This window comes from Myripristis murdjan, chromosome 5, assembly GCF_902150065.1.
Source record: "Myripristis murdjan chromosome 5, fMyrMur1.1, whole genome shotgun sequence".
Lineage (NCBI taxonomy): Eukaryota > Metazoa > Chordata > Actinopteri > Holocentriformes > Holocentridae > Myripristis > Myripristis murdjan.
In genome coordinates this window covers 15,035,136-15,055,347 of record NC_043984.1, presented here as the reverse complement: position 1 = coordinate 15,055,347, position 20,212 = coordinate 15,035,136, and the positions used below count along the sequence as shown (strand labels likewise).

General features: G+C 40.3%; 1 protein-coding gene across 1 annotated transcript; it reads right to left on the bottom strand.

The window, feature by feature from the left end:
* Positions 1-1,525: 1,525 nt before the first annotated feature.
* Positions 1,526-19,777, bottom strand: LOC115359605 (alpha-1,3-galactosyltransferase 2-like). Its single transcript, XM_030052159.1, has 7 exons — positions 19,671-19,777; positions 15,255-15,300; positions 7,780-7,873; positions 7,242-7,334; positions 7,007-7,102; positions 2,455-2,592; positions 1,526-2,319 (listed from the first exon to the last, which is right to left on the bottom strand). Exons 3-7 carry the CDS (start codon positions 7,782-7,784, stop codon positions 1,635-1,637), a joined length of 1,017 nt encoding a protein of 338 aa, XP_029908019.1. The 5' UTR covers positions 7,785-7,873; positions 15,255-15,300; positions 19,671-19,777; the 3' UTR covers positions 1,526-1,634.
* Positions 19,778-20,212: the final 435 nt, after the last annotated feature.

Genomic DNA, 20,212 nt, shown 5'->3' with positions numbered 1-20,212 from the left:
TTATGTCCACGTGCAAGGATTGTGTGTATGTACTGTATGTATAAGGCCAAGAAGCTGTAGCTCAGGCACGTCCATGTATTGTACCATGTATTGCACTTTGTACTTCAAATCGGGACTCTGATAGTGTTTCTAAAATATGCATACAGTACATATACATACATTATATCTCTTTGCAGATACATGTGCAACACCTGTAGTAGTTTATCTGTGAGTGGTTTGTGGTTGTGAGTCTCAGAGGAGTAAGTTACTGGGTGCTGTAGATTCTGATGGCTGATCGCACAAAAGAGACCCCCCATACACTTTTATTATTATGAATCAGCAGTTCTGTGAGCCTGATGGTAAACCCATGAGAAAAAGAGGGAGCGGCTTAAGTGACATCACCACTGGATAAGAAGGGGGCATTTCTGCTTTCTTAGACAGGCACAGTGGAGAGAGACAGGACGGACCGGGCAGAGAGAGGGAATGACAAGCAGCAAAGGGTCTGGGCTTGATTTGAAACCAAGCCGCTGCAGCTAAGTTAGCCTCAGTAGTGTATGTTGTGCGCTCTACACAGTGAGCCACCAGGACGCCCTAGAGGAAAATATCCTGAAGTGAGGCCACTGACCCATCACTCACATCAGTGCAACTTTGGAATCAATTAATATAATACTTCAAAAACCAGCCAATCAGGGAAAGGGGCTTGAAGGACATCATAATCAATAGTACAAAACACAAATTGAGCTGCAGTGCAGCGTGACAAGCTAATGTCATTGTGAATGTGACTTTGGAATCAGCACACAGCCGTGTGCATCTACATCTCTACCTGTAGGATCAAACTAGCCACTCAGGACAGGGTTGGTGGGCTTCTATGACAGCAAACAATAAACAATTCACTCAAGTCCACAAGAAACATGAAGCATTTTACTGTACATGTAATATGAATTTCTTAAAGGAATGGCAAACCCAGTTACAAACAGGGATTTTCTATAGTATTATCCTTGAATACTAGAGGAATAAAAACTGAGGTCATGCTCTGATTGGATCACTTCACTATTATAAGTGGAAAGTAGCTTTCAATCCCCAGCACAATCAATGGATCTCTCTATAAAACTTCAAATTTTCAGTTTCATGATATTTTTTTCTATACCGAATAAGAAAAATAATATTTCAATGAAAAAATACACATTTTAGTTTTCCATTCAATTAAAAAGGTGCTAAAACATCCATTTGAAAAGCCATGAAAACTGCAAAAATAAATATTGAAAGATACAAATTTGGGATTTTTCTACAAGGCCTGTTCAGCACATACAGTTAGCAAGAAAACCACGTTTAACATTCAAGCACTCTGGTAAATGCACAGTGACAACCACTGGCATAGATTTACCTGAGATCTGGTTCCTGCCTTGTCTCTGTTAAGGAAGGTTACTTTCATTATATTATTAGAAGGATACTTCCTCTTTTGAGGGATTTTTTCATGCCATCATGAAAAACCCTGCCTACGGACAAGTGCAAATTAGGCGAGATCACAAAAGAAGTAAGAGTCAATGCAACCTGATAGTATGACGCATATAACATTGCATACTCTTCAAGCTATTAATTCAATACTTTAAGTCTTTAGTAGAAAAAATCCCCACATTGTGGCTCCTTTAGCCACACTATGATATCCGCAGTGTGTCATAATTTTTGGGTGCCCATATTAGGCGGGTGACCCGAATGTCTTTCCGGTAGCCAATACTTCTGTCCCAGCAGTACTCAGGAGAGAGCACCCTGCTGGGTTTATGGAGCCACAGATACTTGTTGAGGTGACTCTCATCGTGCCACAGAGCCTCCACGTTGTTTTGCTTGTCCTCCATGATGCTCTGGTAGCAGGCATCAGCCATGGCCTTCACACTCTGCCACGTACCTCCAAACACAGCAGCGTGGTAGTAGAAATCCCCAGTCTCCATGTAGGCTCTGGACTTGGGGTTATAGTCATAACTAAACAAAAACTTTGGAAGGCGGTAGTAGTGAGCGTGGAGCAGAGCAACAGATTCCCCCAGAGCCTCAGAGCCAAATCTCCCCGTAAACACCTGGTCCACATCAAAGCAGAAGACGTAAGTGCTGTGGTGACGAATGTCTGATTCTATGACATCTGATATCGTCTTCATGCGCATCATAGAAATGTCCTGCCATCTGGAGTGCCTTTCCACTTTGATGACCTTCAAGCTTCGCTGAGGAGCAAGTTTCATGTTTGGTACCTTCTCTGGTACATCTGTAAACACGTAAAACGTCACTGGTAAACCCACCATGAAATACTGTTCTGAACTGTTGAGGAAAGTCCCAAGGTAAGCATCCAGGTACCTTGGAGGGAAATGTGGACAAAGCGCACTCGATTAGACGAAAATACAGTCAAAGATTTTGTTCATTTTAATATTTCAAACATTGGGTCTGCTGAGCTTGTATCTTAACAATCCCAGTTTTTGTACAGAAACAAACCTGCCCACAGCAAACACAGTGAGAGCCACAGTCGACTGGTCTTGCTTGTGCCTCTGGTCAAAAACGTCTGGGTCAAACATCCCATCCCAGATGATTGGAGCGTTCCAAGATGTGCATGTCTGAACATCAGCTCTGGACCTGGTATGGGACAAAATGTTTAAAAGGTCTATAATACTGACAGTAACGTCACCTAGCAGGTACATAAATGTGACATGGTGTGCTAAAGTAACATAACTGTAATTCTTACATGGGTGTCAAGTGCATATTCTTATAGTTTGCATCATAATGCTACAAAAAATTAACCTCTTAATCAAATGCAAAGGTAATGGATTTTAGTTTCCACCATAACTCTGTTGAGAATAATCCCTGGATTCTTTGATAACAAGGATGGACAGATCTCAAACATTATTTATGCAATAAATTTTAAGTGAGCAGCAACCTGGCAGCAGGCAGTGATATTTGACAACTGAGATGGAGCTCAGTCAAAATAATACGCAATGGCTACTAACTACTAATATTTGTACATGACTTTACAGAAAAAAAGGCCAAAGTTGCCTTTAATCAGCAGACTTGGCAACAATGTTACCAATGCTTGTTGCTGTTTTGCTTATGGCACTTCAATTTCATGATGGTAGAGCCTGATATTTTGTCTTGATTTCATGTACATGGTCATTTATCAGTTCTGCTAAACGTCCCCTCACAGATGATAGAAGCAGATGTGAGAAGATTTTAAGGTTAAAATAACTCATATGTATGGTGGGCACATAAGGAGTGACTGAGTTATCTAATTACTTGTTTATATGTCAAAATGGGACAGTGAGCTAATGTCCTCTTGTGCTGCCTTTGATCTTTGGAAGTCTCCATAATAATTGTTAGTGTCAGGTGCCCATTATGCTCGCTTTCATCTTAATATGGTGAAAATAAATTATTGTCTTACGAAGACAAAAAATGGATTTAAGAACTATTTTTCAATAATATCTCTGCAGGGAGGACTATCTAACAGCTGGTGAGTTTCAGCAGTCTGTTATGACTTCTCAAAAATGTCTCTAATATATATATATATATATATATATACACCTTTGAATATTTGCTCACCAAGGCTCAAGATTTTGTGTTTTTAAGTCAAATTTAAGTGAACAAAATTGAAATACAAGAATGCACCTGCAGTTACCTTTCTTGTTACAAACACATTGACAAGTTGCATAGTCCCACTCACACATTTTATGAAAATACAGACAGAGGATAGTCCTCATAAATACACCCTGCTTCAAAGTTAATACTAACTCTGTGGAAAAAAAAAGTTGGCATTAATTTATTGGAAAAAAAAAAAAAAAAAAACCTCAATTAAATGTAAAAATATAGGATGGCATCAGAAAGAGCAACAAAAGAGAGCAGCTGCCCATTATGAAGAGAAAATATACTGTGTGAGCAGATATTCCAAAATAAAATATCTTCTATGAGACCGATCTCTTACGTTGAATGCTGGCGTGAAAGTAAAGCTCATCATGAGATAGAAGTTAGGGGGGCTCATTTTAAGACATTTGTTTATACATTATTTTGGTTTTGAGGACAGAATCATTTTTGCTTTTCATATATAGCCTAATTTCAGGTGAGCATTTTTCAAAAACAGTTATGTAGCATTTCAGAAATCCATCATAAACAAACTCACATGACCATGTGCACATATACAGGCTGACTTACTGTAAAAACATGTGAGCCTAGACAAAAATATACAGTGTCCCTACACAGTCCATCACCCACTGTCTAATCCATATGCCCTTCACCGCCTCTTCTCCCCAAGACTATGAGGTAATATGGGTGTAGAGTTCTTCTTTGGACGCCACAATGTCAGAAAAGGATATATTTTTGGCTTTGGCTGTGCAGCCCTCTGGGGATGAGACAGCCGCTCTCGCTTGGACAGTGTGAGGTGATTTCCATCTGCACATGATCATCTTGTCTGGACATGGAAAGCTTAAAGCCAGTTCTGTTATCCTTTAACTGTAATACCTGTGACTATAAGGTGACACTCGTGCCAATAATTTCAGACAGTCTGAGGGACACGCCCAGCAAATACTGTATGTAGAAAACGATTTTATCTGTGCTACATCAGTATGAATTGGGAGACCTCATTTGATGAAGTCTGCGATGAGTAAAGTTTAAGTAACATTTATGTAAGTCTTGGTGTTTTGGATTTCTGTAAAAATATACAGCGTGTCCACAAAGTCCCTTTACAATTTAAAAAAATCTATTACAAAAGCAATTGATGAGATATGTTAATCAGATTTATTCTATGTACTCAGTGGTTATCAAAGTTTTTAATCACATTGGACAGCAACGACCTGAAGCAAAAGATCACTGATGCCATTGCCACCGTTGATGAGGCTCTGCTACAACGAACATGGCAAGAAATCGAGTACTGTCTTGATGTGCTTCGTGCAACTAATGGTGCCTATATAGAGGTGTATTAAATGAGGCAAAAAAAAAAAAAAACCTTCAACATCTACTCCTCATTTTGTAATAATTTCCACAGATTTCTCTATTCATTTGCTTTTGTAATAAATTTGTTAAACTGTAAAGAGACTTTATGGACACCCTGTAGAATATTTTCCTGTGTCTACTATAAAAGTGGACAGGCACATTCTGGTATAGATAACAGGTCAGATTATCCCTCTGCATTTGACTTTTGACTTTAATTATTTTACTCAAAGGGTGAAACCCAAATCTCAATGAAGGCTGACCTCTAATGGTGAAAAGTAAGCAGTTGTTTCTCCAACTTGAGCTCCAACTTTTTGGCTTGTGTTACCAACTATGTGCCAATAAACAAAAACAAAAAAACAAAAACAAAAAAACTGGCCTGGAAGGTTACTGGCCTGAAAAACACCAGTAACCTATTGGTCTGAATTTGGGACAATTTGTCAGGGATGTTAGAATAAATGGGATTCTCACAAAGACTGAAAGGATCAAAGTACAAATGACCTGTAGCACATCTGAAAGTGAGGGATACTAACATCTTGAACTCTGTAGTTTGGACTGAAATACAATTTCCATTTACCCAGCACTTTACGCAGATTTTTTTGTGGTTCTCCCTCACCTGAAGCACACAGTTTACCTTTGACAGCCCCACTTCCATGTACACCTCGCACACAGGTGGTGGAGGACTTGTGGCATAAGACGGTTACCGAGGTATTTCATGCAGCTCTCACTTACACATTACACATTCTGGGTCAGGTCCAGCTTTCTCTTTGGTGTTGGGCACAGTCACACTTTGTTTCAAGGGCCTGATAGAGTTGATGGCTGGGCGAAGGGCTGCATTTCAAGTTTTAAATTTATTCTAATCAAATTTCTAACCCAGTGCGTTTTGTTTCAATAAACACAATTATATCACAACACTTTTCCTTTTCAAATTCCTTTTTTAAAGGAGTTGATTAATTATTACTATTCCATATATTCAGACCTCATCACCCACACGTGGTGCTACATCTGAGTGGGAACGATCAAGTTCTCCTCCTTTTCAGTTTATTCAAGTCTAGTAGTATTTTTAAAATGGAAATCCTCAGTATGGCACACATCTTATCACAAAATAAGCAAAACGCTGTGAAAACTGCACATGCAATGCCTGTCGTTCCCCAGAGTGCGTCACTGCGCTCTCTGTGATTTTGTGAGCCAGCATGAAACTTGATGGATTCAACTATAAATCATGATTTATGTCCAAGGGCCAGATCAAATTGTCTCGTGGATCTGGCCCCCAGGCTGTATTTTGCCCATATTTGGGTTACATGCACTGTGTAATAACTGAAGTCAGATACTATAGCCTGGAGGGTCATACTGCAATTTTCTTGCATCTGTTGAAATTATTTTGGCAATAGATCGGCATCCATTCATTTACTGTGTGACAAGCTACGTTCATTGTTTAGGGTGAATTATTGTATCCCCTGTTTAGATGGTGCAGCCTGCAGAGAGCACTGCACAAGGAAAATACAATGTGCACTTGTACCCCAGACAGTATGACAGATGTCAGGAGTCTAGGTTGGTGTGTGGAAAAGGAGCTTAGTGATTTTCTGACTGTGGTGGTAAAGTAAAAGCATGAAACAAACATTTCACTAAGTGCCTCTTTCAGTTTGAACTCTTGTTCTGTGCTCTGTACTCATTAACCTTATTCTTTATTGAATATTTAGAAAAATGCTTTTAAATCACGAGGGTGGCAATCACAATGAAATGTGGCTGAAGAGAGGATGCTTCTACATTCATGGGAATGGTGCCCCCTGCTGGTATGAACGAAGAATGGCTGCTGCAGGTGAGAGGCAATATGTGCTGGGGCAATAAAAGTGGCATACCATGAGCTACGTCTGATTTCACTGTCACTGCAATAAAATAGTCATCGCAGTCTATCCCAGAATGCACTGGGCAGAAGGCGGGGAAACATCCTGAACAGGTTGCCACTCTACCACAGGCACAAAACACACCCACATGCCAATTTATAGTAAGCAATTCAGCTCCTCTGCTTAAGGAGTCTCTGTATTTTATGATTGCATGAAGTCATTAGAGGTCTTACCAAAGGTCTAGGGTGGCATCTGCACTGTTGTCTAGATTCAGCTTCTCTCCGGGGGCCACAGAGCACTTGGTCATAGGGATCAGCCCCACTAAAAGTCTGATACCCAAAGCATGTTAATGTTCAAAAATCAGCAAAATCACAAAGATGTATTTTTTTTTTCAATAATATTTCATTTATGCATCTAAATGGAATTATAACATTTAATAATGAAGTAATAAGGAAATTTGGTGCTCACTTGAAAGAGGTGGAAGAGAAATGGACAATGCAGAACAGGAGAGGGAGGCAGAGAGTCCATTTCATGACAGTCTTTGGCTTGTAAATGAATCCACTGAAACAATGCCAAAACAGTAAAGGAAAAAAAAAAGGAACATCAAATCTATATATACTGGTTAAAGTACACAGCCATTTATCACAAAGGCATCTCTGTGAAGAACTTTGAAATCATAAACCTTTTTTTGATCTAACTCAGGTCTTACTCACAAAGCAAAATGGTGAAATACAGTGTGGAAACACAAGGAAACAAAATAAGGAGTATGCTGAAAGACATGACACAGCTGCCATTTGTAGAGGGATCCCCCACCAGGTAAGGCAAGAAAGCAAAAAGGTGTCAGGTCAAAAGAATAAAATGGACAACAACAAAGACAATGATGTGATAACAACACGCTGGGAAGCAGGTAGCGAGGAGAGCATCAGGTTAGGGCTACTGAGAATTCAAATCTCTGTGGCCATTTTGCATACACAAAGATTTTCTTTGTTACAGAGGTGAGCGATACCTCATGGCTGACAGATGCTGCCGTCTGAATCTTCTTGACTGGGAATTCTTGAGGTGGAGTGAAGATTGCTGTGTAGCTCATGGGAAAATGACACCTTGAGAAAAAGCGGAAATGTGTCTGGCTTAATGATTATACACACGAGGTCCAGAGAGATGCCACATTTTTTAATGACAGTGATCAAATTGCTCCATGCTACCTGTGTACCTTTGCTGAGGTTGGAACTGTGTCAGTGACATTACTGATTTGGTTACTGATTGGGTTCATATTATACTGCTAATATTCCTCAGAAAACCTCTACCTCTTTATTTTTTCTGTACATTCCTACAATCATATTTTCTTACTTCATTGTAAAACTGAGGTGTTTCCCTCACTGATTAATCCACACAAAGAAATAATCATATTACATAGGTCATGTAAAATATAAAGCTATGTCATGATTTGCAATAATTTGCAAATGCCTTCACTGATTTGCAAGTTTAAATGCACTGCAAAACAAAGACAATTTTATTGTGAGTGTTGATTTTAATTTTACCAGGATACCACCGTTGCAAAAAGTCAGTTGGTGAAATTTCTTCCCTCCTAGATATAACACCATCAACTGTAAGTGGTATTATTGCAAGTGGAATTTATATGGTGTGTGACAGATAGATACATATGGATATAGATACACTCCTGATCAAAATTTTAAGACCAGTTGAGAAATTGCAAGAATTTACATTTTGCACTGTTGGATCTTAAGAAGGTTCTAAGTAGAGCTTCAAAATGCAAAAAGAAGAAATAGGAGTGAGACAAAAAAAAAAAAAATTGAGTAAGCAATTTATTGCAAACAACCATTAAACTGAAATAGGCTGTTCATCAGCATGAGGTCATGACAGTGTGGATACCTGACAGAAAATGACACTGAATCCACATTTTTGCGAAGATTTGGGCTTTTAAAGGCAGTGGTCTTAAACTTTTGATCAGCTGATGAACAGCCTATTTCAATTTAATGGTTGTTACCCAGTTCCAGAGTGATGGGCGCATCAGGGTAAGAAGACAGGCAGATGAAGTGATGCACCCATCATGCCTAGTGCCTAATGTACAAGCCTGTGGGGGCAGTGCTATGATCTGGGGTTGCTGCAGTTGGTCAGGTCTAGGTTCAGCAACATTATGTACCCAAAGAATGAGGTCAGCTGACTACCTGAATATACTGAATGACCAGGTGATTCCATCAGTGGATTTTTTCTTCCGTGATGGCACGGGCATATTCCAAGATGACAATGCCAGGATTCATCAGGCTCAAACTGTGAAAGAGTGGTTCAGGGAGCATGAGACACCATTTTCACACATGGATTGGCCACCACAGAGTCCAGACCTTAACCCCATTGAGAATCTTTGGGATGGGCTGGAGAACGCTTTGCGCTGTGGTCTGACTCTCCCATCATCAATACAAGATCTTGGTGAAAAATGAATGCAACACTGGACGGAAATAAATCTTGTGACACTGCAGAAGCTTATCGAAACAATGCCACAGCGAATGCGTGCCGAATTCAAAGCTAAAGGCGGTCCAACGAAATATTAGAGTGTGTGACCTTTTTTTTTTTTGGTGGCGACTTTTTTTTTTTGGCCAGGCAGTGTATATATACACACACAAAACAAAACACAAAAAGTTAGGCTAGCACAGCACATTACCCAGTTACTTGGTGAACTCTGCTTATTTGAAAATGCTTCAGCCACTCTTGTATGAACCACAAAGCACAATGCCGTTGCTTGTGAAGGAAACAGGAAGCAAAAATGAGCTGCTGCCACATGACAATTGACTAGAACTCTCCAAGGGGAAGAGTCGCTGGGGCAGATGGATGGGCTGACAGTGACTGGTGGGACAGGTGCATTTATTGTACAGCAATACGTGCACACACACACATATACACACCCACATATATACTGCAGTGAGAGGGACAGTGTAGTTTTTGAATGCATGGCTTCTATTGAAATAAGAAGTGATGATAAAAACGATGAGCTGGTTAAAGTTGGACAGAGAAGACAAATGATGATTCGCAATTTTGGGGTACAGTCAATTGATTTGGTGTGTTATTTCCAGCCTGAAATGTCCCAAGAATTGCTCCTGGATTTCCCCCTGAGCAGACAACATTAGTATTACCATGGAGGGTCTGGTGGTTGTTAATTTTTAACTCAGGACCGACAGGAGTTTTAGCTTGTATCCTGGGATAATTTCAACCTGTTCAGAGCATCGTCTAGTATTCCACATGCTTACCAACTTGCACGTGATCTAAAATTCAAGGTTCATAGAAGCAGTGATGAAAAGGAAAGCATCACTCTTTGCATTTGATTTGATGAAAATTTACTGATCGTCAAAAGGAATCTCTAAGTAATAAAAAGAAGATATTGTGCATTTAAGCAGTTTTGAGTTACAACAAATAGAGCCACATAAAGAGAATTCTGGCTCCATGTCATGTAAAGTAATGGTGTTCTTGGATTAGTCACAAAAAATTATCTCACCCTCAAGATGACTGATTGAAATTAACAATGTGCATGGCTCAAATAAAATCAAAGCAACTCTCACTGTAAATACCAATACTGTATTTTTTTTTTTTTTTTTAATTTCTTATGGTTAACATAAGATATTATGTTAACCAGAAATGATTGGCTTTGATGCTTTCAATTTCAAGGGTTATTAAACTGAAGGAAAATCATCTTATGCAGCTAAACTGTTGTCTGTCAAATTTCAAATGTTTCAAATGCAGTTTGTCAGCTCCATTTTGAATTTTTTTTTCCCCCACCAGCTGCTAGGCAAATGCAGGGGTCTGTGTCATGATGCCAGACTAGTGAGTTAACACATTAACTCTGAGTTTCATGCTGGCTTTTTGCTCTAGCCACAGCGGTGCACTCTTGGCACACCAGCATGGAAACTTGTGCTGCACACCCAACAGCAACTGGAGCAGCACCTATAGAAAGCATGCCTCCTCACAAACTTCATATTCTTCATCATCAACATTACAGCAGTATACTGTGAGCTTTTTTTAAACAATCTTTCCCTAAAAAAAAAAAAAAAAAAAAAAAAAAAAAAAATCAATTTACATCACGCAATATGCACAAAAACACCACATTCAAATCAATGACATGACCAATAAAAAGAAATGTACATGGGGAAACTGTTACTGAATTGAAGATATAATAAAGGTTTGGATGATTTTCAGGCCTTTTCACTTGAATACCTTTGTACTGATAAATCAACCTGTGATGTAAAACACCTTCTTTGACTTATTTTGTGTGCACTATTTTTCTGTGCCCACTTTTCCCTAACATAGATAGATAGATAGATAGATAGATAGATAGATAGATAGATAGATAGATAGATAGATAGATAGATAGATAGATAGATATTGTCATTGCACAATCATATACGGTATAATAATGCAACGAAATTAGGGCTCAGTACATTCGGTGCAGGGCAGAATAGAAAGCATCGTGCAACCTGCAAGTTGAATAGCCGAGTCTCTGATATCAGAAAAATGCAACAGTCACGGAAACACTTGTTGGATGCGATGTGCAGGCGCAGTTCGTCGATTTTGTTAGTTATGGACCTGGCGTTGGAAAACGCCGGGAGGCGGCGGCTTAAAGGGTTGTCTTTTCAGCCGTGCTAACGCACCGGCCCTGCAGCCTCGCTTTTGTTTTGTTTTGGTGTCCTTCGAAATGTTCTGGTAGTGATGAAAGTCCGGTGGAATTGGTACACTATATTATCAAAAGTATTCGCTCACCCATTCAAATGATCAGAATCAGGTGTCCTAATCACTTGGCCTGGCCACAGGTGTATAAAATCAAGCACTCAGGCATGCAGACTGTGAAACAAGACATTTGTGAAAGAATGGGCCGCTCTCAGGAGCTCAGTGAATTCCAGCGTGGAACTGTCATAGGATGCCACCTGTGCAACAAATCCAGTCGTGAAATTTCCTCGCTCCTAAATATTCCACAGTCAACTGTCAGCTCTATTATAACAAAATGGAAGCGTTTGGGAACAACAGCAACTCAGCCACAAAGTGGTAGGCCACGTAAAGTGACGGAGAGGGGTCAGCGGATGCTGAAGCGCATAGTGCAAAGAGGTCGCCGACTTTCTGCACAGTCAATTGCTACAGAGCTACAAACTTCATGTGACCTTCAGATTCGCCCAAGTACAGTACGCAGAGAGCTTCATGGAATGGGTTTCCATGGCCGAGCAGCTGCAGCAAAGCCACACATCACCAAGTGCAATGCAAAGCGTCGGATGCAATGGTGTAAAGCACGCCGCCACTGGCCTCTAGAGCAGTGGAGACGCGTTCTCTGGAGTGATGAATCACGCTTTTCCATCTGGCAATCTGATGGACGAGTCTGGGTTTGGAGGTTGCCAGGAGAACGGTACATGTCAGACTGCATTGTGCCGACTGTGAAATTTGGTGGAGGAGGAATTATGGTGTGGGGTTGTTTTTCAGGAGCTGGGCTTGGCCCCTTAGTTCCAGTGAAAGGAACTTTGAATGCTTCAGGATACCAAAACATTTTGGACAATTCCATGCTCCCAACCTTGTGGGAACAGTTTGGAGCGGGCCCCTTCCTCTTCCAACATGACTGTGCACCAGTGCACAAAGCAAGGTCCATAAAGACATGGATGACAGAGTCTGGTGTGGATGAACTTGACTGGCCTGCACAGAGTCCTGACCTGAACCCGATAGAACACCTTTGGGATGAATTAGAGCGGAGACTGAGAGCCAGGCCTTCTCGACCAACATCAGTGTGTGACCTCACCAATGCGCTTTTGGAAGAATGGTCAAAAATTCCTATAAACACTCTCCTCAACCTTGTGGACAGTCTTCCCAGAAGAGTTGAAGCTGTAATAGCTGCAAAAGGTGGACCGACATCATATTGAACTCTATGGGTTAGGAATGGGATGGCACTTCAGTTCATAGTATGAGTAAAGGCAGGTGAGCGAATACTTTTGGTAATATAGTGTATTTCGCAGCGTAATCCAAAGCTCAAAAGGTCCTGACGACTGTACGCGTACATTGCCCAACATATAGTGGTGTTTTCAGCTAAAAACACAACCGTTCACACATACAAAAACATATAATACGGCACCGAGAGTGGAGAGCTGTAAGCCGCTGCGTCTATGCGCGCCTCCCTGGCAACCACCCAGTTTCTGTTTTAGTTAATTTCCTTCATTTTCCAGAAATGCTTTTCAACAACACCCAAAGAATGTGCTGAACTTGTTTGATTTAGCTGATTGGAGTATGTGTGTACATGACAGGAGTAACATACATACATACATACATACATACATACATACATACATAAATAAATAAATAAGTGTGGTACTGGATATTCTTTTTTGCACGCTCAGAAACATGTAAAGCGGTGAAACACATTAAATATAATTGTGATCACTGGAAGAGGAAGAACGATTTATTCGACAATCGTTTGAGAAATAAAGTTGCCAATGAGGGTCTGAAAAGTTGAGATATTTGTTAGCCGACAGTATCCCAATCAAATCAATCACAAAATCAGAAACCTGGGGTGTGGCACATCAGGCTTGATCAGCTCAGAGTTAGGGTTATGTTCAGGGTTTATTAATAAACAAATGCCCTCCAAGAGAGGATATAACTACCAGGAAATATTCAGGGAATGTTCAGCCAGAGAGGGAAAATATAACTTAAGAAGGTTGTTTTATTTTAAGAACATAAAAGTGAGAACTACCAGGAAAAGCTTGTGTGTGTCTGTTTATGGGGTAAAAATTTGGAACAGTCTGCATGATGAACTGAAACAAAGTCCAAACATAGAGCAGTTTAAAAAAAAAAAAAAAAAGTATAAAAATATGATTTTTGAAAGGTATAAAGATGAAGCTGTATAAATAGCGCTGACGGTTGACACAGCTTTTGTTTTTGTTTTTTCCCTCTTTTTTATGTATTTATGTATTTCTTTTTTATTTCTTCTCTTGAGTATTATTATTTTATTATATTATTAGTATTTGGTTTATGTTATTATTGTTATTGTTATTATTATAATCATTATTATCATCATCATCATCATGTTAGAAGATTATTTTAGATTGCACAGCGACACAGCCACTTGATGTTTAATATTTTTGTTCTTTATACTCTGTTCTTAATTGACATGACAGTATGACCAAATGCAGTGTATGTCACTCATGCAATTAGAAAAAAACAGTTGTGTCTTGCAGAGGAAACAGACAAGATGCTAGGGCTTCTGGACTAATGCATTAGTAGGTTCAAAGTCAGTGTCCAGGGTTTGACTGTGGACTCGACTCTTGCGATCATAAATGATCATGAATGTAACAGCAGCCAAACGGTGGAATAACCCTAACCCTCAAAATACACTGAATTAGATCACCACAGAAGTGATAAAGCTCAACCATGTGTCTACTAGCGCTGAGTCTCTGCCATCCGTGTCCAGATGTGAGTCAACCATGGGTGTAGTCTGCTCTTGTGAACTTTGGACTTTGGGTTGGACATCCCAGATAGGAATGTATAAGGTAGTGCAGTCTGCAAGGCTGTAGCCTCCCACATCCCACTGTGGGAGGCTACAGACTCTGCAGTGCTTTCATTGTGTTTGACAAGGACAAGCACACCCACATCCAAGGTCAAAGAAAGCACAGTCTCTTGCCCTAATCTGAGCAGGCAGTCATTCAGCCATACTGTAGGTGTAAACAAAAACCTGGCTGGCACTACACAGAGTAAACAGTGCCCTACTTGCCCACTAGCTAACTGGTTAGGTGATAGCTAACTCCTGGTAGCAAATCTTTTACAGCTGTGGTCCAGCTTTGAGTCTTAAAACCCAGAAGTGATGGAACATTTTGGAGCCTGGGTTCCCTCGGCATTACATTTTGAAATGACGTTTTGGTTAAAAGCCCAAAAATATGGCTCGGCTGCCGGTAATGATGGCAAAGATCTTTCACTCATGCTCCAAACAACTCTCAATTCTTTTGACCATTTGTACTCTCCCTTCCCTGAAACACTGCTATTTGAGGAGGAGTGGGGAGGGGGAGCAGGAGCAGAAAGGGATGTTGGCGGGTGACGTGCAGCACAGCATTCCCAAGCTGTCAAACATTCCTTGCAACAATCACGATCCCATTCTGGATCCTTCCCCTGCCAACACGCACTCTTTCAAAATCCACATCTTTTTCTGTTTCAAAAAAGAGAAGTAATAGACACTCACTTCCCATCTATCCATACATGACAGTTGAGAATGGTATCACATGCAAATTTCCTTCTTTTTTTCCATCATCACTGACAGTGACCCTGCAGGATAATCAAGTTGATCGCCATTGTTACCATTTCTCATCGCGTTACCCTTTTGTGACTTACGGTATCATTCTGCTGATTCTTCCCGTTACCAGATTTATTCTCTCCCTTTTCCTTAGTCTTTACTCTGACTGTCTCTCTTGCCTCTACTATTATGATTATTATTATTATTATTTTTAAATCACTCACCGAATACAGGAGCTGGTTGTTTAGCACAGGAAAGGGGAAGTGAGCCCTTTGGAAATAGAGAAAGAGAAAGATTCAATGTGACATTAAGATTTCACTATCTCCTGTTTGCAGTTGTCATGAAAAAAAAAAAAAAAAACTCCTCCACTAACACAGAAAACACAATCACTTCACTTGTTGGAAAAAAAAAACTACATGTAATTGTGTGTGTGTGTGTGGGGGGGGGTGTGTGCGTGGGTGACTGCGTATGAGGGGGTGGGGGACTGGGGGTGTATGTCTTTTAATGTAAAGCACTTTGTGTTGCATTTCTTTTATGTATGAAAGGTGCTATAAAGTTTGATTTGATTTGATAATATTGCTTAATGAAGCTTTAAAATTCATTCACATAAGGTCTGTGGTTAAAACAATGTCATGTTTCATTCTGTGAAAATAAATACAGCAATACACAGACATTTTGTTGGTTGACGCCTTTATGTGCCTTGATAAAGTAAATTCCAAACTAAACTGAACTACAGTGACTTTGAGCAAAATCATCATGTCAGCAAACTAGACAGCCGCTTTAAAGCTTCTGACCTCTTGTAACAACTCAGTCTTTTCAATTTTATGACATTCCACTCTAGATTTACAAATCTAGAATTTCCCCCAAATTGTGTTTTTTTTTTTCAATCATATCAGCTTGTGTGAAATGTTTTTGTTTTTTTTAGCTACTATATCCTTACTCTGTTGCCAATCTCTCTGTGCCCTTTTTTCTCTTGCCTCCAAAAATCCATTGTCACTTATTTTCACTGCCTTTTGATTTTCTTATCTGCTGTGTCTGAGGTCAAATGCCTTGAAGGACACTGACTACAGTTCAGAGTTTACCACCAGTGTAAATCTGTGGCCTTGCTCTAAGAAAAAGTAATGGGGGGAGCAAAAAAAAAAAAAAAAAAAGAAAAACATTGCCAAATTTTTCCAGTTGGTGCCTCTGGAGCCGAGTACAGTGCTTGTTAATGATAAAACAGAAACAAAGATTAACTATGACCAATGAAATATTTTCCATGGCCTGATTTCTTTGTTTGACCATGTAAACGTTACATAAACCTATAGCGAAACACATGGTGACCTCTGGTGTAAACCTGTCAAAGTAGTGTGCTTTGGCGTGCCGTAATTTCAGCCCACCCATCGACCCTGAAAGACATGCAAACCTGTCTGCCCTCTAATTTGAGCCCAAACACAACAGATAAGAAAATCAAAAGGGAGTGAAAGTGGAGAGTTGGGTGCTGGGCAGGGACTGAAACACCTGATTATCACCTTGTGCATACATTTCTGAAGACCATATAACACTTGGTATAATGATTGATAATTTGAATTTAAGTGTTTTGTTATATGCAGATGATATGGTTCTGGCAGCAGAATCGGAAATACATTTACAAAAAATGTTAAATATTTTGAGTTTATGGTGTAGCAAATGGAGACTATTAATAGTGACAAAACATTGATTATGCATTTCAGAAAGCAATGTGTACAGCAGAGCAATTATATATTTAAGTTTGGATCAATGCCTCTAAATTATACTAATTCCTATACATATCTTGGTTTGGTTTTTAACGAAAAGATGTGCTTTACTGAAGGAACTAAAATACTGTCAGAATCAGCAGGAAGAGCATTGGGGTCTATATTGAACAAATTGAAACTATGCCCTGATCTCAGTTTCTTACCCTTCACTAAGCTTTATGATTCAATGGTAAACCCGATTTTATTTTATGCTGCAGGAGTGTGGGGTTTTAAGGATGCTCCTGATAGTAATGCCATCCAGAATCGAGCCATGAGGTGTTTTCTTGGGGTGCATAAATTTACTGCTAAGCTAGCTGTTGAGGGGGACATGGGATGGGAGCCATGTTTGATAAAACAGAGATGTGAGATGTTGAGACTATGGAACCACCTTGTTCAATTGCCAGAGGAGAGACTGACCAAAAAGATCTTTAACTGGGACCAAGCACACAGCTATCCCTGGTCGAGAGAGGTTGCTGAAATATTTTCTCTCTCTGATTTGAATTATATTTATAGGAATAATTTACAGTGTAATATAAATACAGTAAAACAAAAACTATTTGAGATTTATAAGGAGCAATGGAAGAACGAAATTTGTATGAAACCAAAACTTAGGAACTATATTCAAATTAAAGATGACTATCACACAGAATTATATGTAAAAGTAAATTTACAAAGAAGGCAAAGATCCCTGTGTGCTCAGTTGAGAACCGGGACTTTACCACTGGCAATTGAGGTAGGCAGATATAAAGGTGTGCCCGAGGAGCAATGTTTGTGTGTTTTATGTGATCTCAGTGTTGTTGAGGATGAATTTCATTTTGTATTTCATTGCCCTTTATACTGTGATCTGAGAAATGTTTTGTTCGAAAGGACCCAGATGAAAAATCCTGATTTGTTTTGGCTGTCTGAAGCTGATATGATGAGTTGGTTTTTTAATGTGGAGATTTTTGCTTTGGCGAATTTTGTGGAAGATGCCTGGCATCGAAGACAGAGAACATTGTATCCACAATAGTATGTGTTATATGGTCATCTTTGTCTTTGTTTCTGTGTTATCTAGTGTCTTGTAAGCCCATATGGGCTGGGCACCAGAAGGTGCATGACACTCAAATAAATAAATAAATCAAAAAAATCAAAAATAACACTTATTAAAGATAGCACCAGCAGAATGCCTGCATTGCACTATTATCTTTTATTTTATTCACTTGTTTTTTTCTGTTTTTGTTTTATCTGACCCCCGCCGCCATGGTCACCAAGCAACATGGGCCTAACTACATTTTCCTGTGGGCTCAAAAAGTTTATTGAAGTTCACAGAACTAATAAAGTGATTTGTGTAGGCGTCGGCTGCAGCTCAAAACCTGCATGCTGTCACCCACAAGTAGAGTTCTCATATTCTGCCCGAACCCGACCCGACCCGACCCGACCCGACATTTTCGGGTCGGGTCGGGCCTAAAATTTACGTGAATTGGGCGGGTCGGGTCGGGCTTCGGGTTCTGTGGGGGATTTTTTTTTTTTTTTTTTTTTTTAAATAAAAAAATAGAATTATGTGTTCTGTTATTGATTATGACGTTTCATTTTTATGTGACTGGTGGAGAGAGTGAGAGACTGGATTGGATTTGGAGGCTAAACTTTCAGTGACAGACAGACAACCAGCTGTGTGAGCGCAGCGCAAACAAGTGAGAGAGAGTTGCAGCAGTATCCCGCTGTGCTGGCAGACTCGGCAGCAGGGACGGTTTCTGCCAGACTACCGTATTGACCCGCACATGCCGCGGCACCATCAGTCGGTATCAGGCGGGCCAGCCGCGGCACCGTCCGGTACCGCGCCCACCGGTCAGGTCTGCCGGATCTGACAGGTGAGCTGCCTGGTGCCGACCGGCTCTGTTAAATAATGGCGAATTTGGCGATTTTTTTTTTTTTTTTTTTCGGGCTTTATCGGGCTGTCGGGCCTAAAGTTCGGCTAATTAGTCGGGTCGGGTCGGGCCTCGGGCTGGCCCAGTCAAACCCGGGTCGGGTCGGGTCTTAATTTTCAGGCCCGATGAGAACTCTACCCACAAGCTGCTGCTTACTTATCCACACAAGAGACCCATGAAACTCCACTTTGTACTTGACACATTTGTCATTCTGCTGCCCCTACATCAACTGACAGACATTTGACAGACAGGCTGTCGAATTAAACCGATTTGAATTATATATAAATGAAAATAACATGGAAATCCGCTCCCCCAATATCACCACCACCACATACACCAATACATCCTGAGAAGAAAAGACAGACAAATACATTTCTTCTTCCTTCGTGAACCAGGCTCCCAACTGTTAAATAATGAAGGCTTCCTTCTATTTCCATGTAAATTACTTACAGTTTTGTTACTGTGGCACCTTGTACGGACAGCAGTAGCTGAAGATATGAAGAAAAATATGTAGAGGACATAAAAACATGTCTAATTACTTTCACTGTGGAAAATACATGGAGTTCTAACCCTCAGACCTGTCAATCATTTTCCAGCACTTCCTCAGCCAACCGGTGAGTAGTTAAGAGACTAAAAGGTGTGTGGTGACCCATTAAGTTTCAGTATGGCTCCTGGAGTAGTCCATTGATTTTCATTGAATTTTATTTCTTGTAACTCTATTGGTCATAATGTTGGCCATAATTAATTATAAGAAAGATTTATATTGGTAAATGTTGATCATAAGATCACAAGATGTCAGATCATAAGACACCCTCCAGTTACATCTCGGTCATGTGTGATAAAGCAGCGGCCGGGTTCCGCCACTCTTGTCGAAATGAAAAAGCCTCCGTGTAAATTTGACCAAATGAAACGTCAGTCTAACAGGCGCTGCTCAGCACAGACTGTAAAAGAAGAGAAACGCGAGTTGCCTTAATCTACCCACCTGGAGATCAGCGTGTCCTTCACGAATCCACAGCACGTCCAGCACTGTTCCTCTGCTGATGACACACACACACACACACACACACACACACACACACTTCAGTACAGACATGCCTATATGCCTCGTGGCCTCGAGGAAAAAGAGCACAAAAACAAAACAGAGGAGTGGCTTTTGTCAAGAAGTAAGTAAGACTTTCACCGGCGATGCGCTCGGCATTTAATTGTCATCCACCTGCCCCGCCTGCGAGCTGCGGGGCAGGACACATGGAGGCACACACAGGCCAATCATATCAGCTTGTGTGAAATGATGCTCACAACTAATTTAACAGCCTGCACTTGTCTTGTACTCCAACTTTCGTGTGCATGTGAAAAAAGCGTGCACGTATCTGAAAGTGAAATTGAGGGGGAAAAAAATCTTCCAAAGCCAAGTGTGTGAATGTGTACAATTTTGTAGCTGCAGAAACAGTGCATGTGCGACACAACTGTGTGCGCACAGACCATTTGTATGTGTTAAACAAAAAAAAAAAAAAAAAAATCGTTTTG

Coding starts and splice junctions, on each gene's coding strand:
- LOC115359605 (XM_030052159.1), bottom strand. Junction 7,103..7,241: donor TTCTCTTCCACCTCTTTCAA/GTGAGCACCAAA, acceptor TTTGGGTATCAG/ACTTTTAGTGGGGCTGATCC. Junction 2,320..2,454: donor ACTGTGTTTGCTGTGGGCAG/GTTTGTTTCTGT, acceptor TTTCCCTCCAAG/GTACCTGGATGCTTACCTTG.